The sequence below is a fragment of the Erpetoichthys calabaricus genome, chromosome 9 (genome assembly GCF_900747795.2).
Source record: "Erpetoichthys calabaricus chromosome 9, fErpCal1.3, whole genome shotgun sequence".
NCBI lineage: Eukaryota > Metazoa > Chordata > Cladistia > Polypteriformes > Polypteridae > Erpetoichthys > Erpetoichthys calabaricus.
Window position 1 is genome coordinate 114,301,661 of NC_041402.2, and position 22,087 is coordinate 114,323,747.

The 22,087-nt window shown below is 37.1% G+C and overlaps 1 protein-coding gene across 1 annotated transcript in view; it reads right to left on the reverse strand.

Moving 5' to 3' along the window:
* pepd (peptidase D) overlaps positions 1 to 21,666 on the reverse strand; it is a 347,373-nt gene extending 325,707 nt beyond the window's left edge. Inside the window, exon 1 of the mRNA XM_051931543.1 lies at positions 21,515 to 21,666. Coding sequence (XP_051787503.1) covers positions 21,515 to 21,531 — 17 coding nt within the window. The 5' untranslated portion in view covers positions 21,532 to 21,666. The remainder of the gene's footprint in view (positions 1 to 21,514) is intronic.
* Between the last annotated feature and the right edge of the window lie 421 nt (positions 21,667 to 22,087).

A 22,087-nucleotide genomic window follows, 5' to 3' on the forward strand; every position in this document is an offset into this window, starting at 1 on the left:
TATATATATATATATATACATATATATATACACATACATATACATATACATACATATATACATATATATATATATATATGTACACACACACACACACACACACACACACACACACATATCTACATATATATATCAAAATACCCGCGCTTCGCAGCGGCGAAGTACTGCTTTAAAATTTCATTAAGAAGAAAAGTAAACCTTTTTAAACCGAGGGAAAATGTATCAATAATTATTTGTTAAGGATCTCTTTGTATATCACGTTGTCAGTTCGCCCCTCTGGTTGTAATATGACCAAGCTGTGTGCTGAGCTTACTCTTGAGCATGCAACGTACAGTTTGCTATGTGAAAATCAGTCTTGCTTCAAATCAATGCCAACCTTTTGTAGGGTCTGTCCCTGAGACTTATTAATTGTCATTGAGAAGCAGAGCCTTAGTGGAAATTGGAGGCGTTTGAATTGAAATGGGAGATCAGAGGGTATAACGGGGATGCAAGGAATAAAAATCTCTCCCCTGAGCCACCGCCAGTAAAAATAGTTGCCTCAATGACGTTCTTTTGCAGACACCTGACCTGAAGTCTCGTCCCGTCACAAAGTTTCAGTGGCTGTACGCAAATCCACAATCGGTTTCATATTGTTTTCGTACCTTATCAATTGTGTGATGTGTTTTTTGAACAGGTTTGATTCATCGAAGTGATCACTCCTGCTGCGTTCAGTCACTTCATATGAGCTGCTGTCTTGTGTGATGTTGCGATGTCCATACCTCGTGTCTTCTCATTAAACTTGTATCTCGCGAATATGGCATTGCAAACGGCAGCGGGTCAGTTCACGTGCTTACGTGGGAGGCATGATGACGCGATATATTTTGATATATATCAAAATACCCGCGCTTCGCAGCGGTGAAGTACTGCTTTAAAAATTTTATTAAGAAGAAAAGTAAACCTTTTTAAACTGAGGAAAATGAACCGGTTGTAATATGACCAAGCTGTGTGCTGAGTTTACTCTTGAGCATGAAATCTAACGTGGTTTGTGCCCTTCAGGATGAAAACAGCTTGCATTTACCTCTTTAATAAAAGGCGAGCTTTTAAGCCTGAGAAATTACCCCGTAAATGCACACGTTTAATTGCACGTGTTAATATGTATACTTACACAGTATTAAAAGACACTCAACAATTAACGTTATTTACCTTTGTTCCCGCGTTTGATAAAAGGCGAGCTTTTAAGCCCGAGAAATCACCCCGTAAATGCACACGTTTAATTGCACATGTGTTAATATGCATGCTTACACAGTATTAAAAGACACTCAAAAATTAACGTCATTTACCTTCGTTCCCGCGTTTGACTCGTGCTGTAAATCTCTTCCTTGTTTTTAGTTCACGTGATTACGTAGGAGGCGTGATGACGCGATACGTGACTCCGCCTCCTCCATTAGAGTATATGGACAAGAAACAGGTTCCAGTTATGACCATTACGCGTAGAATTTCGAAATGAAACCTGCCTAATTTTTGTAAGTAAGCTGTAAGGAATGAGCCTGCCAAATTTCAGCCTTCTACCTACACGGGAAGTTGGAGAATTAGTGATGAGTGAGTCAGTCAGTCAGTGAGGGCTTTGCCTTTTATTAGTATAGATAAAAAGGCTGTACCCTGCTCTAACATGTTTAGTGATTAACAATTGATTTATAAATAATCAGAAAGAAAATCATAATACTGGTAATTCTGACAATTGACCAAAAATGAAAGGTTTTTTTTTTTTTGAATAAAGCAGAAAAGCCTTCAAAGTGCTCATTGGAATATTTGCTATTACTAGTTTGTGGTGATCTCCCCAAAACATGATGAAAATGACAATAGTAGGTGTAAAATGTATCATAGTAACTTTTTTTTCCTAAGTGTCTAGTGAGATTAGGATGCAGGGAGCAATTACTGTGAAGTGGATAAGCATAAAACACTAACCGCAGTGTACAAATACAAACTGCAGTGTGTGCATCAGAAAGTTTACTTAGCACTATGGCTTTTGTCAACAGCAAAAACACCAATGTTAAAGTAAGAGTTAAAGTGTAGATATTAAAACAAAATGTTCCTTCTACAATATTTTTTAATTTAACACTAGAAGAGTGAATTTAACACTGGCAATTCATGGAACTAAATAAGGAAAGGCACTTTATTTTTCACTCAAATGTCATTCTGCAACTTGTTCTCTTATCAGTCAGTGTCGCTTTTCATTGCAGAACCATTGTTTAATCATTAACCATTGCATTTGAGTGTGTGCTGCTTGTGTGCACTCTCATCATCAAAAATAAAGAGCAAAGTACATCTCATAACTCATAAAGGCAATCCAGTGGGAGCAAAGATTTGTTTGTGCAGATAGATATGATGTTGACAGAAAATATGAAAACACTTATTTTGTGTACGTCTGCAAAACTAATTAATTGATTTCATTTAGGGCTGGGAAGTATATTAAATTTTATTCTATTCAGTCTATCTCAATCTTAAGATCTACCTCAGTCTCTATCTATATACAATGCAAAGTTGACTGGCTTGTTCACTCACTCACAAAGAAAAGACTATTTCCCCATTTAGTTAAAAAGCCAAATCTGGCAGAATGGTACATTTACAACAGTAGGTAGCCACTGTATATCAGTATCTACAGTAATCCCCTGATTGATTTGATTGAAATTTGGTGAGGTTATAGACAAAAGAAAATTAGCTGACAGGCATTTTTTTTCCATTAATAATTCTGTATAAAGTTGGGTATTCTTAGGCAGCATGGGTTTTTTTTTGGGGGGTTTTTTTTTACTTCTGCTGTGACCCTGCAGAGAAAGGGGTTATGCAGATCATGCAAATGAACACCACAATTGGAAGCTTACCACTATCCAAGCAGCTATAAGTGCACAGAGAAATGAGGCTGCTGACAACTGAATAAGGGCAGCTGCCCTGCATAGAAGAGAAAAAAAAAAAAAAAAAAAAAAAAAAGAGACAAGATGGGTAAACTGTATATAGAGTGAGATGTGAAAAGAAGTTAGGAGAAGCTCAAAGAAGATGTAGGTAGCAAATGGCCTCCTTGAGTATACGCAGTACTCCCAAGTCCGTCAACTTCTTCTTACTTTTCACAATGCAGTGTAAAATGCATAGTTTTTGAAGGCAGGCTGGATTATTCAGCATGCTTATAAACATATACTTCAAAAATCAGGATCAGGGGTCTTGGTGGTAAAATAAATGCAATTTTGTAAAGAAATGGGGAGTCCCTTTTAACGTCAGATTATGATGCACGGATATTCCCTGGTTCGTAAAGCACAAGCAGGCAAGTGCCAGTACAAGCGCACTTCAAGCCCTATGTACAACACAAGCCAGGAGCAACGGTACACATTTAGTTTTTGAAGTTAAGCTAATGTACATTATTATAACTCATAAGCAAAAGCACACACCATATATTTGAATGGTACACTGAAGTATGTACTGAATGTAATACTGTCCCACAGATACAAATTTATCGAGTACAGCTAATGACAGCCCAGGTAATTTTCTAATTCTGGATTTGTCCACAGGTTAAGCAATAACAAAAGTCCAATAACACATAAGATATTTTGAAAACAGCAAAACAAAAGTCTGTTTTAGAGGAGTTTTTAAATAAAAGGATTAATATAAAACTGCCAAGTCTGATTTCACACAGGACACTTTAAATTTGGGAGAAACGTAAAAAAAAAAAAAAAAAAAAGGTAGGGGCAGATTTACAAAAGCAAATTTTACAAACACAACACATAGGTTATCTTACAAACCAGACTTTAAAAGTAAGTTACAAAAACAGCATAAAAAGCTTTGTTTAAAAGAAAATATCTTGGAATTCACTAATTCAACAGTACTAATATAAAAATGTTTGAAAATGTACTTTTAGTATGGATTATAAGCAGTACATTTCACTTAAAGGCAACAAAATGTCAAGAGAATAAATTTAAAATGTGTACATGCTAAAATATATCAGGAATGATGTCATTCCTTATAAACTCGATGTTGAAATCCCTCCATATTATAAACACCGCCCTTTGTTGTAAAAATGAGAGGGATTCCTATCACTACCACACATTAAAATTAAAGCCTCGCATTGTATTTTGATATTTATTAATGCCAATACTAGATTACTTACGTGATTGCTGGTGGATATACCAGTAAACATGTTTTTTAAACTGGCCGAATAACTCCACTTTACTAACTTGGACACATATCAAAGAAAGAGGTGACCATTCTTTGAAGTCTTCTTTACACAGAGTTACAATAATCACTGATTATGCAATGTCACAGTTTAAAGAAATAATAGACATACACAAGCAGTACTACAAAAAATGAAATACACTTAAAATGTGAACTGCACCCACTCACATATATATCAAGAGGACATATTTTAATCACTAGGGAATGCTCTATTTGGCGATTCTAAATTGGCCCTAGTGTGTGCTTGGTGTGTGGGTGTGTTTATGTGTGTCCTGCTGTGGGTTGGCACCCTGCCCGGGATTGGTGCCTGTGTTGGCTGGGATTGGCTCCAGCAGACCCCAGTGACCCTGTGTTTGGATTCAGCGGGTTGGAAAATGGATGGATGGATGGATGGAATGCTCTATGTCCCAGATGGTATACCTATCATGCAAGTCGGATAAATTAGATATCCTGAATTCACTGAGTTCTATACACCTTATCCACAACCTCTGACTTTTTCTGGAAACACCTTCATCATAGTGTGTTAAAATTTCCTGCTTCAAAACACTTAACGGTAAACACTTAACCAGTAAGAGACTTATTTATCTGATCTGATGGAGTACTCACCCCAAATTCACATCAACTGACAAACTGGGAGGACAGCTTATTATACAAGTGGCCACCTGTGATGTACAAGGGCATTTTTCATTACTTTGTTTTATGCCCTTAAGTGAATACCAAAGCAATCAAATTATAAAAGCTTCAACTAGCACCTCCACCAAAGCATACCAGTACAGTAAATGTGGGTTGCATTGTCCTAAACCCAGTTAATGGAATGATTTTGTTGATTTTGAAAATAAAAATACAGGCAATAGAAATGGAATAGTGCTCCTGCATTGCTAGACAGGGAAAGTCATGCAGCGATGCAGCCATATTTTGGTAAAGGTACAATGTTGTGAAAAAGTATTTGCCCCTTCCCAATATCCTTTGGTTTTGCATATTTTGCACATCAGGCCTTTAAACAAAATGCAATAATAGAGAAAGAGAACATGAGTGAACACATAATGCATTTTTTTTTTTAATTACTACTTTTTTATCACAGGAACAAATATATACAACACTCTATTACACATGTTAAAAAACAATTTCCCCCATAGTTTCAATACAGCACGTTTAGCAGCAATAACCTCAACTAAATACGATAGATAGATAGATAGATAGATAGATAGATAGATAGATAGATAGATAGATAGATAGATAGATAGATAGATAGATAGATAGATAGATAGATAGATAGATAGATAGATAGATAGATAGATAGATACTTTATTAATCCCAAGGGGAAATTCACATAATATTTCCTATATTTTGATATTACTCCTTCACTTCACTATTGAGGTTCAGGTCCTGCCACAGCATCTCCACTGGGTTGAAGTCAGAAATCTGAATAGGCCACTCCAAATATTAAATGAGTTTCTTCTCACCCTTTCAGTTGTAGACATGCATTGTGATTTGAGTTATCTTCCTGCTGAATAACCTGATCACACTTTAGGACAAAATGACCAGCGTTCTTCTTACGGAGATTCTGGTAAAGTGCAGAATTCATGGTTCCTTCAATAATGGCAAGTCTTCTAGGTCCATGTAGGACAGGCAGACATTATTCATTTTTGCTATGGCTAGAACACAAGTCCTGGCTTAAATGCCAATGTCATCTATAAAGTATCATTTTCCAAGATGGGTTCCCTCTTTAAAATTTAGACTCTGCACTTTATCTGATAAGATAATCAATTCCAGATCAAGTATCATCACAGGTGTAGCCCTCACATGTATAAGCTGTTCAAGCAAAGAATCATAACTGGAAGGATGATGCCCAACTTCTTGCCGCATCCAAACAGTGCCATCATTCTCTTTTACGCCTGGTGCAGCAGCGTTCTTCATATGTATGAGTGGATGTTTCTTGAGGGAAAGACTTCTGTTCTCTTTCACCGATCATCCTCATCTGAGTTCACCTCTGTTATAGCACATCTTGATTTGAAAACTAACAGTTTTAGACTGGGCGGGGACATGAACGTGACAGAGAATATTAGTGAATAATAAAACAAAACGCTAACTTTTACAAGTACACTGGAACCTCAGTTCACGACCGTAATTCGTTCAAAAACTCTGGTCATAACCTGATTTGGTCGTGACCTGAAGTAATATCCCCCATAGGATTGTATGTAAATATAATTAATCCGTTCCAGACCGTACAAACTGTATGTAAATTTTTTTTTTTTTAAAACATTTTTAAGCACAAATATAGTTAATTACACCATAGAATGCACAGCGTAATAGTAAACTAAATGTAAAAACATTGAATAACACTGAGAAAACCTTGAACAATAGAGAAAACTAACATTGCATGAGTTCGCGCTGTAGCGCTACGAACTGCTTGCTAAAAACACTTTATTTTTAATGAGTTTTAAGCACAGGGAAAAAAATGAACATTTGAAAAATCCGTAATTTAATGAACAACCAAGAAAAGTAAGATTGCAACAATGCACGCTACGAACCGATTGCTGTAAACAGAAGTGAAGTGGAGGTTACAATCCAACAGAAAAAAGTCTTCATTAAATACAACGTGGTTAAAATAATGTTCGAATCAGTCTCTTTAGAAACAAGCCCGATGCATTCTTTAACTGCCTTCTCGGCCTGATGCCAGCCAGCCAGCCAGCCAGCCCCCTCTCTCTCTCTCTCGTGTGTGTCTCTCTCTCGTGAGTGAGTAACTGTCTGTCTCGCGCTCTCTCTCACTGCACAGGGAATGCACAGGGAGAGACTAAACACGTGTGGAAATCGGCGCGCACAAACCGAAAGGGAAACTGGCTTGTTCATACACCGTGTGTGGGGTCATGAACAGATGCAAAAGTTTGGTGAACTTTTTGGTCGTAACTCGATTTGTACGTGAACAGAGACGTTCGTGAACCGAGGTTCCACTGTACCATAAATTTTCACTAGCTGTTACAGACTCAAATAAACCAACTGTATGTTTTTATTGCATAAAAGTAATAATAATAGTCGCTCACTACTCAAAATAGTTAATGCGTGTAGGACCTGGGATTGAACCCGCAACCTCTCGATTTGGAGACAGCACTTCTTATCTCTGCACCAGCCAAGCAGATGTATATGTGGGTGTGTGTGTGTGTATGCCGTGCCCTATCCCAGTTTCTTTTACTATGGTTAAATTCTAGAAAAAAAGCGCACTTGTTTTGTTATATCTGCGTCTTTTGTGAAAGTGTTTATTTGATATTTGGACATCAGTCTTCAAACATTATACACATCACGTTAGCATTTGGCCAATTAGTAGAACATGAAAAATGTTTCTGTTCTAGTTGTGTTCAACATTTCTTGCCTCGCAATTCCTGTCATTCAACATTTACACAGATTGTTGTGGACACAGAACACACATAAAATGGTTTCCAATGATAAAGCCACATTTCCTAAAAAGGAGCACACTAAGTCGGAAAAGAAGAACATTTCTTCTTCATTTCCTGTGGTGGCCTGAAGGTAATCTAAATAATGGACTGGAGGAATACAAAATGACAGTACATCTTTTTGGTGTTACTTCCTCACCCAGTTGTGCATCTTATGTTTTACAAAGAACAGCTGAGGATGCACAGCTTCTGATGAAGCAACTAACACTGTGCTTCACAGTTTCTATATTGATGACTGTTTAAAGTCTTTTGCTACAGAAGAATAAGCCATAAAATTGGCCAAAGATCTTCTAGTCCTGTGTTTCAAGGGAGAATTCCACTTTACCAAATGGGCGAGTAATAGCCATGCAGTCTTACTGTCCATTCCTGAACAACAATAACAACATTTATTTATATACAGTGGAACCTCGAGATACGAGCACCTCTGTATACAAGAAATTCAAAATACGAGGAAAGTATGAGCGAAAAATTCAGCTCTAAATACGAGCATTGGTTCGCGTAACGAGCCACGAGCCAGGCTGTGGGTATAGCTCGCGGCTTAGCAAGGGGGCGTGGTAGCAGTTGCGAGCCGCGATCTGCGGTGTCTGCGTTTCTCACTTAAGTGCACAGGTGGGAAACTGCCCACATCCATGATTGTTCCTGTGGCTGATGGGCTGCAGCTGCCATGTCCTCCCCGCATATATAGAGAAGCGCGAGCAGGTTAAGGGGGAGAAAAAGTAAAAGAGAGAGAGAGAGAGAGAGAGAGAGAGAGAGAGAGAGAGAGAGAGAGAGAGAGAGAGAAGGCAGGCAGGCAGGCAAGTGCAGGCTCGCGCAGGCTCGCGTGTAGCTGAACAGGCGAGCCAAACAGCTGAAGCAGGACGGTGTAGAGAAGGTCAGCTGCATTAAGAGTGTCTCGCCTGTTTTAGAGCCCGCATGGGAGAAATAGGTGAGACGCTAACAGAGAAGAAGCACCGGGGATTGTCATCTGTTTTTAAAGACTGCTTCTTGTTGACGTTTTAACCTCGTGTTAAAGGATTGTTATTCTTGTGTATTTTAAACCTCCACTTCACAACTGTTTTAAGGATTATTTATTTAAAGATTTATTGAATGCTCTACTGCACTTTGGACACCTGTTTTGATTCTTTTAATAATCAGTTATATTATTTACCAGTGTTATTTATTAAAGGTAGACTACAGTATATATAATTTATCAGTGTTATTTATTAGGAAAATTGATTTTTATGTTAATATATTTGGGGTGCAGAACGGATTAACTGGATTTCCATTATTTTCAATGGGGAAGTTTGTTCTAGATACGAGAAATTCGCTATACAAGCTCAGTTCTGGAACGAATTAAACTCGTATCTAGAGGTTCCACTGTAGCACATTTTCATACAAATAATGCAGCTCAAAGTGCTTTACATGATGAAGAAATAGAAAAAAAGACAAAATAAATCAGAATTAAGATAAGGGAACACTAATTAACACAGAATAAAAGTAAGGTCCAATGGCCAAGGAGGACAGCAAAAAACAAACAAAAAAAAAATCCAGACGGCTGGAGAAAAAAAATAAAATCTGCAGGGTTTCCAGGCCACGAGACCGCCCAGCCCCCTCTAGGCATTCTACCTAACCTGAAGACAGGGCCATTGATCAAAAGGATTTAGACCTAAGCCATGATTTGTTACCAGTTGAGAGAGACTTAGGTGTTCGATGGTGGACACAGACTGACAGTTTCAAGTTCCAGGTAAAGCTGCAAGATAAGCCTGCTACGTGGCATTCGGTCAGTGGTCAGTTCAACATATGATCCGCTTGGATTTTTAGTACCAGTTATATTGCCTGCTAAATTTATTTTAAGGGAACTGTGTAAAGAGAAATATAGTTGAGTCGAAGAAATGGAAGTGTGTCCAACAATGGAAAAAATGGATGGACGATTTGCAGCTACTTGTGAATTACGATATAAACAGGTGCATTAAACCAGTTAGATTTGGTCATATAATATCTGCACAACTGTATCATTTTAGACATGCTTCTAAAGATGGGTATGGCACGGTTTCTTAACTTCTCCTAAATGATAAAGAACATAGGAGACATTGTTCATTTCTGATGGGGAAATCAAGAGTGGCACCACTGAAACCTGTCACCATACTAAGGTTAGAAATAAAGATTATTTCAAAGTGTACTACATGCAGAAGATACAATGCACAAACAGGTGAGCAAAAGATGGCAGATTTACCAGAGGATCGTCTACTCCCTGATGAACCACCCTTTACTAACGTTAGAGGCGATTATTTTGGCCCCTTCCAAGTAAAAAAAGAGGATGAAGCCTAGTTAAGAGGTATGGAGTAATTTTCACTTGCCTAACAAGAGCCATACATTGCATATACTTTGGACACTGATTCTTGTATCGATGCCATACACCGATTTATTTGCAGAAGATGACAAGTTAAAATCTTGAGCTCAGATAATGGAAAAAACTTTATCGGTGTGGAAAGACAGCTACAAGAAGCAGCTAAAAATCTTGACCAAGAAAACATTTGCAATGCCATGATGAAGAAAGAAATCAAATGGAACCCCACAAGCTGAACTGAATTGGTATATTCTAACTATTTCTCATCACTCTGACTATAGATTAGTCTCAGTTAGTGACCTGCCTTGCCGAGAGTAAGGCATGGAGGGCACACGGTTTTAAACCGTATCTTAACGAACCCACAATTAGTAGCAGAAAATAAAACCTCATTAACCATTCACCAGTTCAAATTTGCTACTAATAAATCCCTGTAAATTATCTGAAAAAAGTTAAAATTTAAAATGATCATTCAAGGGCGGCACGGTGGCGCAGTGAGTAGCGCTGCTGCCTCGCAGTTGGGAGACCTGGGGACCTGGTTTCGCTTCCTGGGTCCTCCCTGCGTGGAGTTTGCATGTTCTCCCCATGTCTGCGTGGGTTTCCTCCGGGCACTCCGGTTTCCTCCCACAGTCCAAAGACATGCAGGTTAAGTGGATTGGTGATTCTAAATTGTCCCTAGTGTGTGCTTGGTGTGTGGGTGTATTTGTGTGTGTCCTGCAGTGGGTTGGCACCCTGCCCGGGATTGGTTCCTGCCTTGTGCCCTGTGTTGGCTGGGATTGGCTCCAGCAGATCCCCGTGACCCTGTGTTCGGATTCAGCGGGTTGGAAAATGGATGGATGGATGGGATGATCATTCAATGCCTTTCAAAAGTACCCTAACCCTGGGAATGCTTTCAGTTTTGCTGAATTAAAATGCCTGTGAATACATATACAGTACATTTTTTTTTTTTAAACTAAAATTTTGTCCAGAAAATCTCTTTACTCAAAAGTAACACACAAACTCTGCTTCCTTTAAAAATAAATTATTAGGATGAAGCTATTTAGTCTTTACTGGGGATTTCACAATATCAAAACATTTAGAATAAATTCTGAAAGTGATAATACTCAATTTCATTACATACCACAGCAAAATTAAAAATCCCATTCAATGGCCTTTTCTCAAAGGTTCAGTACCTCCATTATCCAAGTGAACAATTCTGTGCCTTTTTCTGCAACATAAAATTAACAGCAGCTCCAAAATTATACACATATATATGTGCACACACACACTATATATAAATCACTTTTTTCTTCACAACCCAATCGCGCATGCATCATGACTGCCACACATTCCCACTGTTCATCTGACTCGTCCTTTGAGCACCTCCTCAGAAATTAACACAACGCATGTGCAAGTTTTAGTACCAGCAAAAGGTCAGGGGGCACAGTGGGAACGTGACGTCCGAGTCTCTGTTTATCATCAACATGTGACAGAAAGTAGCTTTGCAGATTCCACAGGATCAATGTGCATGCTTCGATTTTTGATGAATGGTTTGAAGTGGTGAAGCAAAATGCCAGTATACAAATGCATTTGTGGTGCTTTTATATTCAAGCATCACATTATTTCCCAACGTAATGACAAGATACATTTTAAAAGGTCTCACGTACCATCTTCTGTGCCGTCTTTTTTTTTTTTGGCCCCATCAAAAAAGCATCAGAATGTACGGCAGCTTATTTAAGCCACAAAGAAAAATAATCAACGAAACAGTGAAGGTGTTGTACCACGTTAGCCATTACAGATGTAGTGAAAAGTCAAGCAAAATGACTAGCATATTGTAATTTTTTTAGTTAGCCAATAAAAAGTGTAATTTTGCATGATTAAAGTGAAAATTTCACAGTTTATTTTATCATTAAAGTAGACCGTCGTAAACATCATCGTAAAACTGACCCAGTTGTTAAATGCTAAATGCTTCTGGGGCTTCCTCCTGAACTGACAGTGGAGGCAAGCTGCAATTGCGACACAGAACAAGTTAAATTTAGGATATTCCAGCTCTCTGTACATTTGGAATCCTTAGATTTATACTTGATATCACTTTGATGATGAAATGCATTACAGTATGTATACTACATTTTAGAGATAAACCGTTGACTTTATTTAAATAATGAATACTGTTACACATGTGGGGGCGGAACAATGGAGGAGCAGTAGCTCTGCTGCCTTGGAGTAGGGAGTCACGTCCCTAGTGTTCTCTGCCTGGAGTTTGCATGTTTTCCTGATGGGTTTTCACAGTGTGCTCTGGTTTCCTTCCAAAGATATGCAGGTTTTGGGATTTGGCAATGCTCAAATGACGCTAGTGTATGTCTGTGCTTGTATTCATCTTGTGATAAGCTGATGTCCCGCCCAGGGATTGTTTCTGGCTCGCACCCAATGCACGAAATCATGGCAAGGTGTCCTCGGAATTTAATGGATGTTTCAGGCAATTCACAATACAGCGAAGCCGAATGTTGTTTTCTCACCATGATGATATTTCGCACTGCCACCTGCTGGAATCTCCCAGATATACATAAAGTACACACGCAAGTATAAGCAGTCAAAAAGGACAGGTGCTGTTCAGGATTTTAAGTATGCGATGCGCCGCGCGATAACCATATCACGCGACAGAGCAGCAGCACCAGTCCGGCAAGTAAGGGAGCAAAGAGGAGGTAAACTGTATTTGTTCCCATAGTATCAGTGTTTAAGAGGGGGTTTTGGAGGAGCATCCGTGCCTTCTAGGGGTGTGTTCAACCCCCCTGTTCACAAAATGTATTGTGACATTCCCTACTGCTGCATGGACACTTGTGAGGAATGGGATGAAAGGTTGGGGTGGAGCTCAAGGGTAAGTAGTTTTTCAAAGGCAAAGGACACCTCTGTAGGCAGAGTTGAGAGACAGGGGTGAGTGATACTGCTTTCTCACCAAACAGGCTGACTAATTTCCCATTCCTGTACACGGATTCAAAACAATGGGTAATTTGTTAATTTCCAATTTCCAGTTAGTTTGGTTGCGCTTGCGACACTGCAAACTTTCAAGTAAACTAAACATATCAATAAAACATCCAGTGGGCACGTCATGTTTTTTTCCTGGGAAAAATACCATGGAGGGTCAATAACAGTTGTGTTTGCACACTACCACATTTTCCATAATTATTTGGTTTATTAACCTAATACAGCTTTATGAGCAAAACACCTATTAAGAGGAAGACTACATGAAAAATTTTGCTACTAAACATGGTATGAAAAAGATATGCTTCAAGGCATATCTTTCAAGGCTGAAGGCACAATAGGCATTGAATGTTCATTTTAAATTTTAACTTTTTTCAGATAATTTACAGGGATTTATTAGTAGCAAATTTGAATTGGTGAATGGTTAATGATGTTTTATTTGCTGCTACCAATTGATTTTTAAAGTAACAGAAATTACAAAGCCCCAAATTACTTCAATTTTAGTTATTACCAGGCTTTCATCTTAAGATAAAGGGAAAGATTTCAAATAGGTGAGTGTACAAAAGTAGGCTATGCTGAAGTTTACATAGTGATGTACTTCATTTTATGACAGCAGTTGCCTCAGGCGAGGTTCATTTCACTGTATGATGTTGCGTATTTACAGTAGTCGCGATATGAAAGTAAACTCAATGTAGTTTATCTCAAGTCACATGGCTGTGGTATTAACATTAATCTTTGATTAACTGTTACTACATGTCAAAGTTACTGTGCCTTTGTATCCACATCATGTTCAAAAAGAGAATGCATTGATAAAACGCCTACCTGTGCACATCAGTTTCATGGTGTAACATTAAAGGGTTTGACTGTCAGTCTCACAGGGTATTGCTATTCACTTCTTGCCACCTCTTTATGTATTTTGACTGACTTGCTCCAATTGACTGCTAATTGTGCACCTCGTTTATGGCAAATAGTGTCATTTGTACCCATGTGCATATTTATTTTTTACCTTTTTAAATGTTTTTAATGTTACATGTTAACCCTTGACTCATTATCCTGTTAACAATGTTCCTTAATTACCAACAACAGACACTTAGTGTGACTTTCACACACCAATACCACCCTTTTCAAAATGTCTTGGCACAGCAGATTTGGTCTGCAACAGAGTGCAAATGGCATGACCACATATACCTAAACAAAGTAGACTTTGGCACGGAATAGCACAAGAGGGAAAAAAAAATGCACCCAAAGGAACTAGGTGTGAAAACACCTTTACATCAGGAGAATAAGGGTGTAGTTTGTAAGAAAGCAACAGGGTGAGAATATAATAGGGCAGGCAGGTCAAAGGCAGATGTGCCCTATTATTTTGAAGATGTCCAACAGGCAGCGGCAGGGTATTGTTTAGATAGCAATATCAGTAAACAAGTGTGGACTCGCATGGAAAAGTGGGATTGTCACAATATCAAGTCACTGTCCATATAATCCATTTTTGTTCTTCTTTACAAATATAGCAATATTTTAATACAGATGGCATGAATATTTTTAATTGCATCTAATTTTTTTAGGCATTATGTATCAAATCAGTGGCCATGTAATACAGAGACTAACCGTGTGACAAGGCGTGTTGACTGACCATGATGAGGTATGTCAGGTTTAAGAATAAATTGGACAAAATCAGATGAAAAATTATACTTTTAGTCCACTGGAAATGCATTTAGAAGAACTGCTTAGTGTAAACTTGCAGATTAAAGTGCATGGTGGCGGGATATAAAAAAAAAAAAAAAAAAAAAAAAAAAAAAAAAAAAAAGTGAAGGGGTCTGACTGCAAGTTTTACTAATAAAGAACAAGCTAACCAATCAAAATTACAAAAAGGCTGATCAGGGATGAAGCGTAAAAACAGATCAGTCAAAAAATTTGTACAGGTAAAACAAAAGAGCATTCTTTTAAAATCGATTGTCAGCTTTTGCCTTCAAAATAAAAATTAAATAAATTCAAATGGAAATCTTTTAAATTATGAATGCCTATGTGTTTTGGCTTTTCTCTTTTTTTTTTTTAACATAAGCACAATTCCCATAATCACACTTTACGTTCGAGGTTAAACAAAAAAAAAAAAAATATATATATATATATATATATATATATATATATATATATATATATATTTTCAGATAGAACTTCTTCCATTTCTCTTTTCGACATATGATGCAGTGCTGTACCATCACTGCTGTGCACCATTTTTATATGCAGTTTTTCTCATGAATTATTCTGCCTTTTATTCAGTACTACTGACACTGTAAAAAAAAAAAGCTAGTAGATTATATTTTCAGAAATTTGGTATCAACTTGGTACCAATGTCTTAGTTCTTGTGACATCCCTAAACTTCACTAGTTATTTCTTGAAGAAAAGAATACACGAGGAAAATAAAAGTGAGAAAGTTTGCTGTATAATAAGACAAAGGGCAAGATTAAAAGATTTTGGAAGTTCATATGTAGAACATTGTTAAGAACCAAGTTACACAATGAGTTACTGCAGTTTTCCTTAAGCAATCACCTTTGAATAAGTCAGAACCTGAACTGTGAATTGTGCTACAAAGCATTTGGAGAGATCTGTCATGTTCCCCAACAAATCATTCACATCTTTTATATGTTAAGTATCTGCATGTGTATGAGAAATAAGACATCATTGAATAGCTATAATATGCAATATTAAAAATGATTGAAGCAATTAGATATGCATAAAGTGTTGGAGACAAGGGTACAACAGAAAAATGGCACCTATTAGGATTCTGCATTGCAGGGTAAAAATATTCGCTAACATAAGAATAACAAAAAGTATAACAGAATGTAATTTTTAGTACTACTCTGGGGAGAAATATTGATGTGTCCACTTGTGCTTCCCTGAGCTCTCATTTAGCAATGTTTATGAACAGTGAATATGTCACTTTCAGTCTTTAATTTACACAGTTAATTATTAAAGCTTGTTTCATTAGTACAGAAAACAAAAAGTCAAAAGTAGAATTGTAGCATTCAGTATGCTTATTAACAGTGAAGCACCAGGCAAGAAATGACAGAAAGCTTTAAAATGTATTATTTTATTTAATTTATTCAGGGGTGAAATTTCCAATACTGAATCTAGGATTCTTTGTAAACCACTTTCTTTCATAATGAAATAGGGTAAAATTTCATACTGAGTAGTAGTGCCGACACTGATGTCCCAATTCAATTCAATTCCAATTCACAATGCCCCTATATGATTCAATATTGATTTTATTTTGACTAAATTGGCGTGCACAGATATATTTGAAGTGGAGACTTTTTCAAAAATTACTTACCCCTTACATAAAGAACATTAATATAATGCGATAAATTTCACTAACTCTTTATTTGAAGGGTGTCTACATAGTGACTTCATAACATATGCATAAGCATGGAGTGGCATTTAAGAAGAAATTGAAATACTTGAATAATAATTAGTAAGACATCACTAAAACATTAGTATTTGGAAAATGTGGAACAAAACATCATTGCTCTTAAACTTTTCACAGCACTGCACTCATTCAAAATTCACCATAATTTAACTAACATATGTATCACCAAATCAGAGTCCACACATATTGGGGGTGGGGGCTTCTTGTTTTAATACAATGCAATGGCACCTACTTTATAAAACATCTGTATCATCTTGCAAATATTAGTATAAAATTATCAAATATTGCTTCTTAAATAATAAATGTTATTTATTCAATGACTTTTGTGTGTTATGAATCTCTATTGTAGACATCCTTCAACTAAACTGTTAGCCAAATTTTTCCTCTATTGGACATTTGAAATTATCTTGAATTAGTGAAAATTAAAGATACAGTGGAAGACTTGTTGTTCACTTGTAGCAGCCACATTAATCAGTCTCAAAATGTGTCCTGACAGTCCTCATATAAAAAGGAAGCACTTTAAAATGAGGATCTAGAGCTGATAATTGTTGACTGCGGCACTAAATAAATGGAATGCAAAAGAAAAAGAACCAGCCATTATGACTGATAATGCCACTATTATGGAGCTACTTCAAGATGGATGCTTTGCACACATGCTCACTTTTGTATCGCAGGCTGCGATGAAAAAGTGCTTGCTTGTTTTGTTGGATGAGGCACGTTGCAAATGTTTCCACCACATCAGTTCAGCTAGTCACATGCTTAAAGAGAAGCAATGTTTATTGGACTTGGCAAAACACCAACTGGAAATTGGTCCAACACAAATCGGAAATGCTGGAAAAGTTTTGGAACAACAGCGTGTTATCTCAGCAGCTCTGTATATAGGCAGTGAGGTTGCTTCCAGTGTGACTGGCATGCAGCAAGCTTGGTCTGCAACATATCCACCAGAGGTGCCCAGTCTTTTTTAATGTGCGATTGTCATGTAGGAATCTGTTGCCTTGGATGTCCAACTCTCTCAAGTCAGGGTTACTCTCTCCACTGGCCTAAGAGAAATGGCAATTCTTTGCATAAGATCTTCCTAAAGCCTCAGTACAATAACTTCACTCGATAGTTTTCTGGTTGGTCCAAAAACCTGAATCATTTGTCAAAAGCCTTTGTTTTCAACAAAAGTGTACAGTCTCTTATCTTTACAGATAAAAACTGCTACAAACTTATTTTTTGGCACGAGGCGAATTAAACAGAAGCTTAATCTCCAGTGTAGATTGTTTAGGCTCTGCTGGTTTGGATATCAACTGAGATTACATTTATGGGTGATGTCAGTGCAAATGATTTCTCAAATCTGTTGTGTTACAACAATAATTAACATCTGAGCTGCACATGCTTTTATCCACGTGTTCTTCACAGACATACTGTTTGAAACTGTAGTAAGTCCGCACATCTGTTTTAAGTGTTTAAAATTCTGATTTCAGTTAGAGGACACACCACTTTATTTGAGATAGTAATGTGCTTTTCGCATAGAAAGCCTTAACAGGCGCATTAGCACCATCTACTGGATCAGACGCCAAAAATGAAGATAAGCAAAAATCTACATACAGGACATAAAATAAGCAGAACAGAAATTCATGAGATCAATCTTGAGACTAAGAATTGATATTGAATCATTTCAATGAAAAATAACTATTAATCAGAAAGTCTAATTTTTTATCAAGACCTATTTTAAAAATCCCTCATGGTTAATGTAACTAATACATTTTAAATTAAACTACTCCCTTCAATGCACAAATGGCTTCTGGTATTATTAGGTTTATGCCATCATGGAATTACTTCAGAAATAAAAACACAATTTGTGTTTGTTCTGAAAATGCAATGATACAATTAGTTTGCATCACACACTTGAATGATTTGAAAATTATAGCAAAATCAATGTCTTTTAAAGCAGAATCATGGGGAGAGTATGGGATAGAATGGGATCCATCTCCAGTTTGGATTAATTTCTGCAGGTATGATCAGTCCAGTTCAGTGAATAATTCTGGTTTAGGCTAAACAATAACAAAGACTACTCACTTATGGGCAACATCTTGAAAACAATAAAATTAAAGTAGCTTTATAGAAATTTTGAATTCTTCTTCAGGTCATTAAGTTTTCACAGAAGTTGCCTTAAAGCTGGACCAAATGTAGAAAAGTAACACAAAGGTGATATTTGAAATATTAAAACATGAAGTTTGACTTGTCAATTAAACATATCCTTCAGCAAGTGTTATTATCAAGATAATGCTTCCTCCACAACCTGATGTTATATAAGCCTCAAAACAACAAATGTCATAAACCTGACAAAGTGACTTTCTGACAAAATATGATTAGAAAAATGTGGTGTTACAAAAGCAACTTTAAACAGTCTAAAATATCCCAGATAATGTTAACATTCACAATCTTATGTGGCATTGACATTACAATGTTTGAATATTTAATGCTTTAGCATTTAATAAGAATATTTCAGTGAATACATTTAGTATATGCACATGGTAAGATTAATAAGTATTCCATAATGATCATACCATTCTTTATAAATTCTGTGCTGAAATAACCCAAAATCATTAACCCAAACCCCCACCCAACTGTTGTAACATTGGGATGAAATCCCTCCACCAACTCCCAAATAAATTCAACCCCACCTAACTTTGGATATTCTCTGTCAAAATATCAACACAATGTACAGCATTTGACAGATTCAAAAATATCACTAGCAAACTCCAATTAAACAGCTACAACACCCCCGTCTCAGTTAAGGCTTTATTGTGCTTAACCATTATCCATTGTAACAGACGTCCAGGGACCTTGCCCCACCAGGACGCCGCAAGAAGGGAAGGACTGGGAGAAGGACAGGGTCTTCCCTGGAATGGAAGAAGGCAGCCACCCTGGATTGTATGGACGCCACGGACCTGGGGAGCTGAACCCTGTGGAGCAACATGGCCACCACCAGAGGATGCTTGGGCAGCTCCGGAACTGGGGTATGCAGCACTTCCACCAAACCCAGAAGTGCTGCCAGAAGAGGAGCCAAACTCGCTTGCAGCACTTCCGTCACACCACTCCACTCAGGAGCCGGAGTCTGGTGGAAGAGAAAGGAGCTTGTGAGGGAGGAGTTGGAGGCAGCAGAAGAGAGAGCGAGAAGGACCTTTATTATTGTTATTTTGTGCACTGTGGTGGGGGTTTTGGGACATTCAGTGTCGGCCTGTCTGTGTCCGGGTCCGAATATTTCACACCATGTAGTTTCAAGTAAAACACTTGCTTGTCCTTGATGAGTTAGTGATTGGAGGAGTATTTTCCTGTTGTGTTTCTTAAAATGTGCTCTTGGGAGCCCTAGGGTTCCGCGAGACCTTATAGAAGTTCCATGAGCCATTAGTCATAATATCATATATAAGCTGGAGCTACTGGAAAAAATAGATGCAGTCAATAAAAAGGAAGAATTTCACACAACACAGATCTAAGCTCACCCAAGCCAGAAAGAAGGGGTTATACTGAATGTCATGGTAGTTACTAAATGTGACTTATCCAATAAGTCTAACTTAGAGTAATATTTATTACTCAGATAATGTTACCTCCATATACAATTGAAAATATAAGTATCATATTATTAATAACTATATCCTAAATAGTTTTGGTATTCACCAATTAATATGACACTAATATGATGCTTGACGGAGTATTGCTTTTATTTATTTTTTAGTTACTGGATAGAAAATAGCAGTGAATATATTTACTACATGCACAGGCAAGCCATGTTGATCATATTCTTTGTAAACCTTTTTATGGCGGAGTGGTGGCTCTGAGGCTAAGGATCTGTGCTGGTATCCAGAAGGTTGCCGGTTTGAATCCCCATCACTGCCAAAAAGAGATCCTACTCTGCTGGGCCCTTGAGCAAGACCCTTAACCTGTAATTGCTCCAGGGGCACTGTACTATGGCTGACCCCACGCTTTGACCCCAAGGGGTATGTGAAAACTAACAAATTCCTAATACTGTACAAGAAAACGTATAAGGCGAAATAAAAATAAAAAAAACCCTATGCTGAATCCCTCCAAATCATATTCGTATTTATCCTTATACTTCCTCCCACCCCCCCAAAATTAAGCATGTGCCTACCAATCTAACAAAATAATATAATTGGTTATATAAACAGCCATTTCACGGTACATTTAAAATTAAGGTTGTTAAGCATTGAACCTCTTCTCAGTGGAAGTGTTTAAAGTTCACCCTTAGAAAATAAAACAATCAATATTACACTTTATTCCTCATGCAGTTTAACAGTGGAGGCACTTTAAAACCTATTAATCATTAACACGGTTTCTAAATTTTAACATGGGAAAAAAACAAACTTTGAATCAAAAAAGTTACTAAATATTTTATTAAATTCTACGGCATTATACAGACATTGTCTATCATAGGTGATGATGATAAGAAGAAAAAGAAGAAGAATTCAGTACATTTGTATAGCGCTTTTCTCACTACTCAAAGCACTCTCCACGCAGCGAGGCCCCGGGACTTGAACACTACTATTACATCTGTTACTTGTAAGGAAACACTTTACCTTACCGCACTACATTCTGAGAGAACGCATACATGAGAAAGCAAGAATTAAATACCAAACCGTTAATTGAACAACTTTACTATTTATAACTAATATTGTCTAACTAAACACTTTCAGGCAAGCTGGTTTAACAGCTTTAACACATAACACATAAAAAACACGTCATACAGTGAAATTGATAATGCACATTTCTGTGCCGAAAAGCATAACCGAATATCATTATTACTTAAATATATAGCAAGTTTTTCTTTTTTTATGAACTGTGAATGAATGTGTAATCGTTGACATACTACATACAATTAAGTACTGTATTGTAGCGTAACAGAACGAAATATACATTTTAAAAGGCATTATCAGCTGAATTTTCAAATACTATGGACCATTCTAAACACACACACCAATCCTGAAAAACAACGAATAACTATCAATGCACGTATTTAGAACGCACACAATTGTGCAAACGATGGTGCACTTATTTGTCAAATATACCAACAGAAATACGAAATGATTACCAAAATATATACACTGTCAGATATTTACGAAATCAAAGACTTAAGTAGTGGTCCTCAGCTTTAAAACTTACTTGCTTCTCGCAGCCATGTTGTCTGGCAGAATTGTAAGGTCACGTGAACAGTCACCTGATGTGGAGGATAATCAGTGTATTTTGAAACTTCTCGTGCGTTTACAACAATTTTATACAGACGGAAATGAAACTGCTGACTGAGAGAAGTGCTGATGCAAGGCGGAATGCTGTTATCTTGGCGTAAAGTTACAGACTAAGCGAAAAGTGAACAGCCGGTTTATTTGCGTGTGTTTTTCTAACTGCTTGAAATATTTATTCCGTTAATAAAGTATCATATCCGATATTATTCTAAAATGCGTATGCCCTTTTCATCAATTGTAGTATAAAGGCAGACTTGATTTACAGAAATTTCCATGAAGTATACTTAAACTTCATCAGTACTCCACCATTAATTTCAGCAGCTATCGTTTCTACAGAAAGGTGTTCTCAAGGTTCTTTATAGAAATAAATGTTACAATTTGCTTTTCTCCTGTAAATATGTTTCTTAAAATAAATGTAATCGTTATGATAAAATAGGGTTATTAGACCTCCTACTTAAAATCTAATGGAAGCATAATGTTCTTTATTAATTAC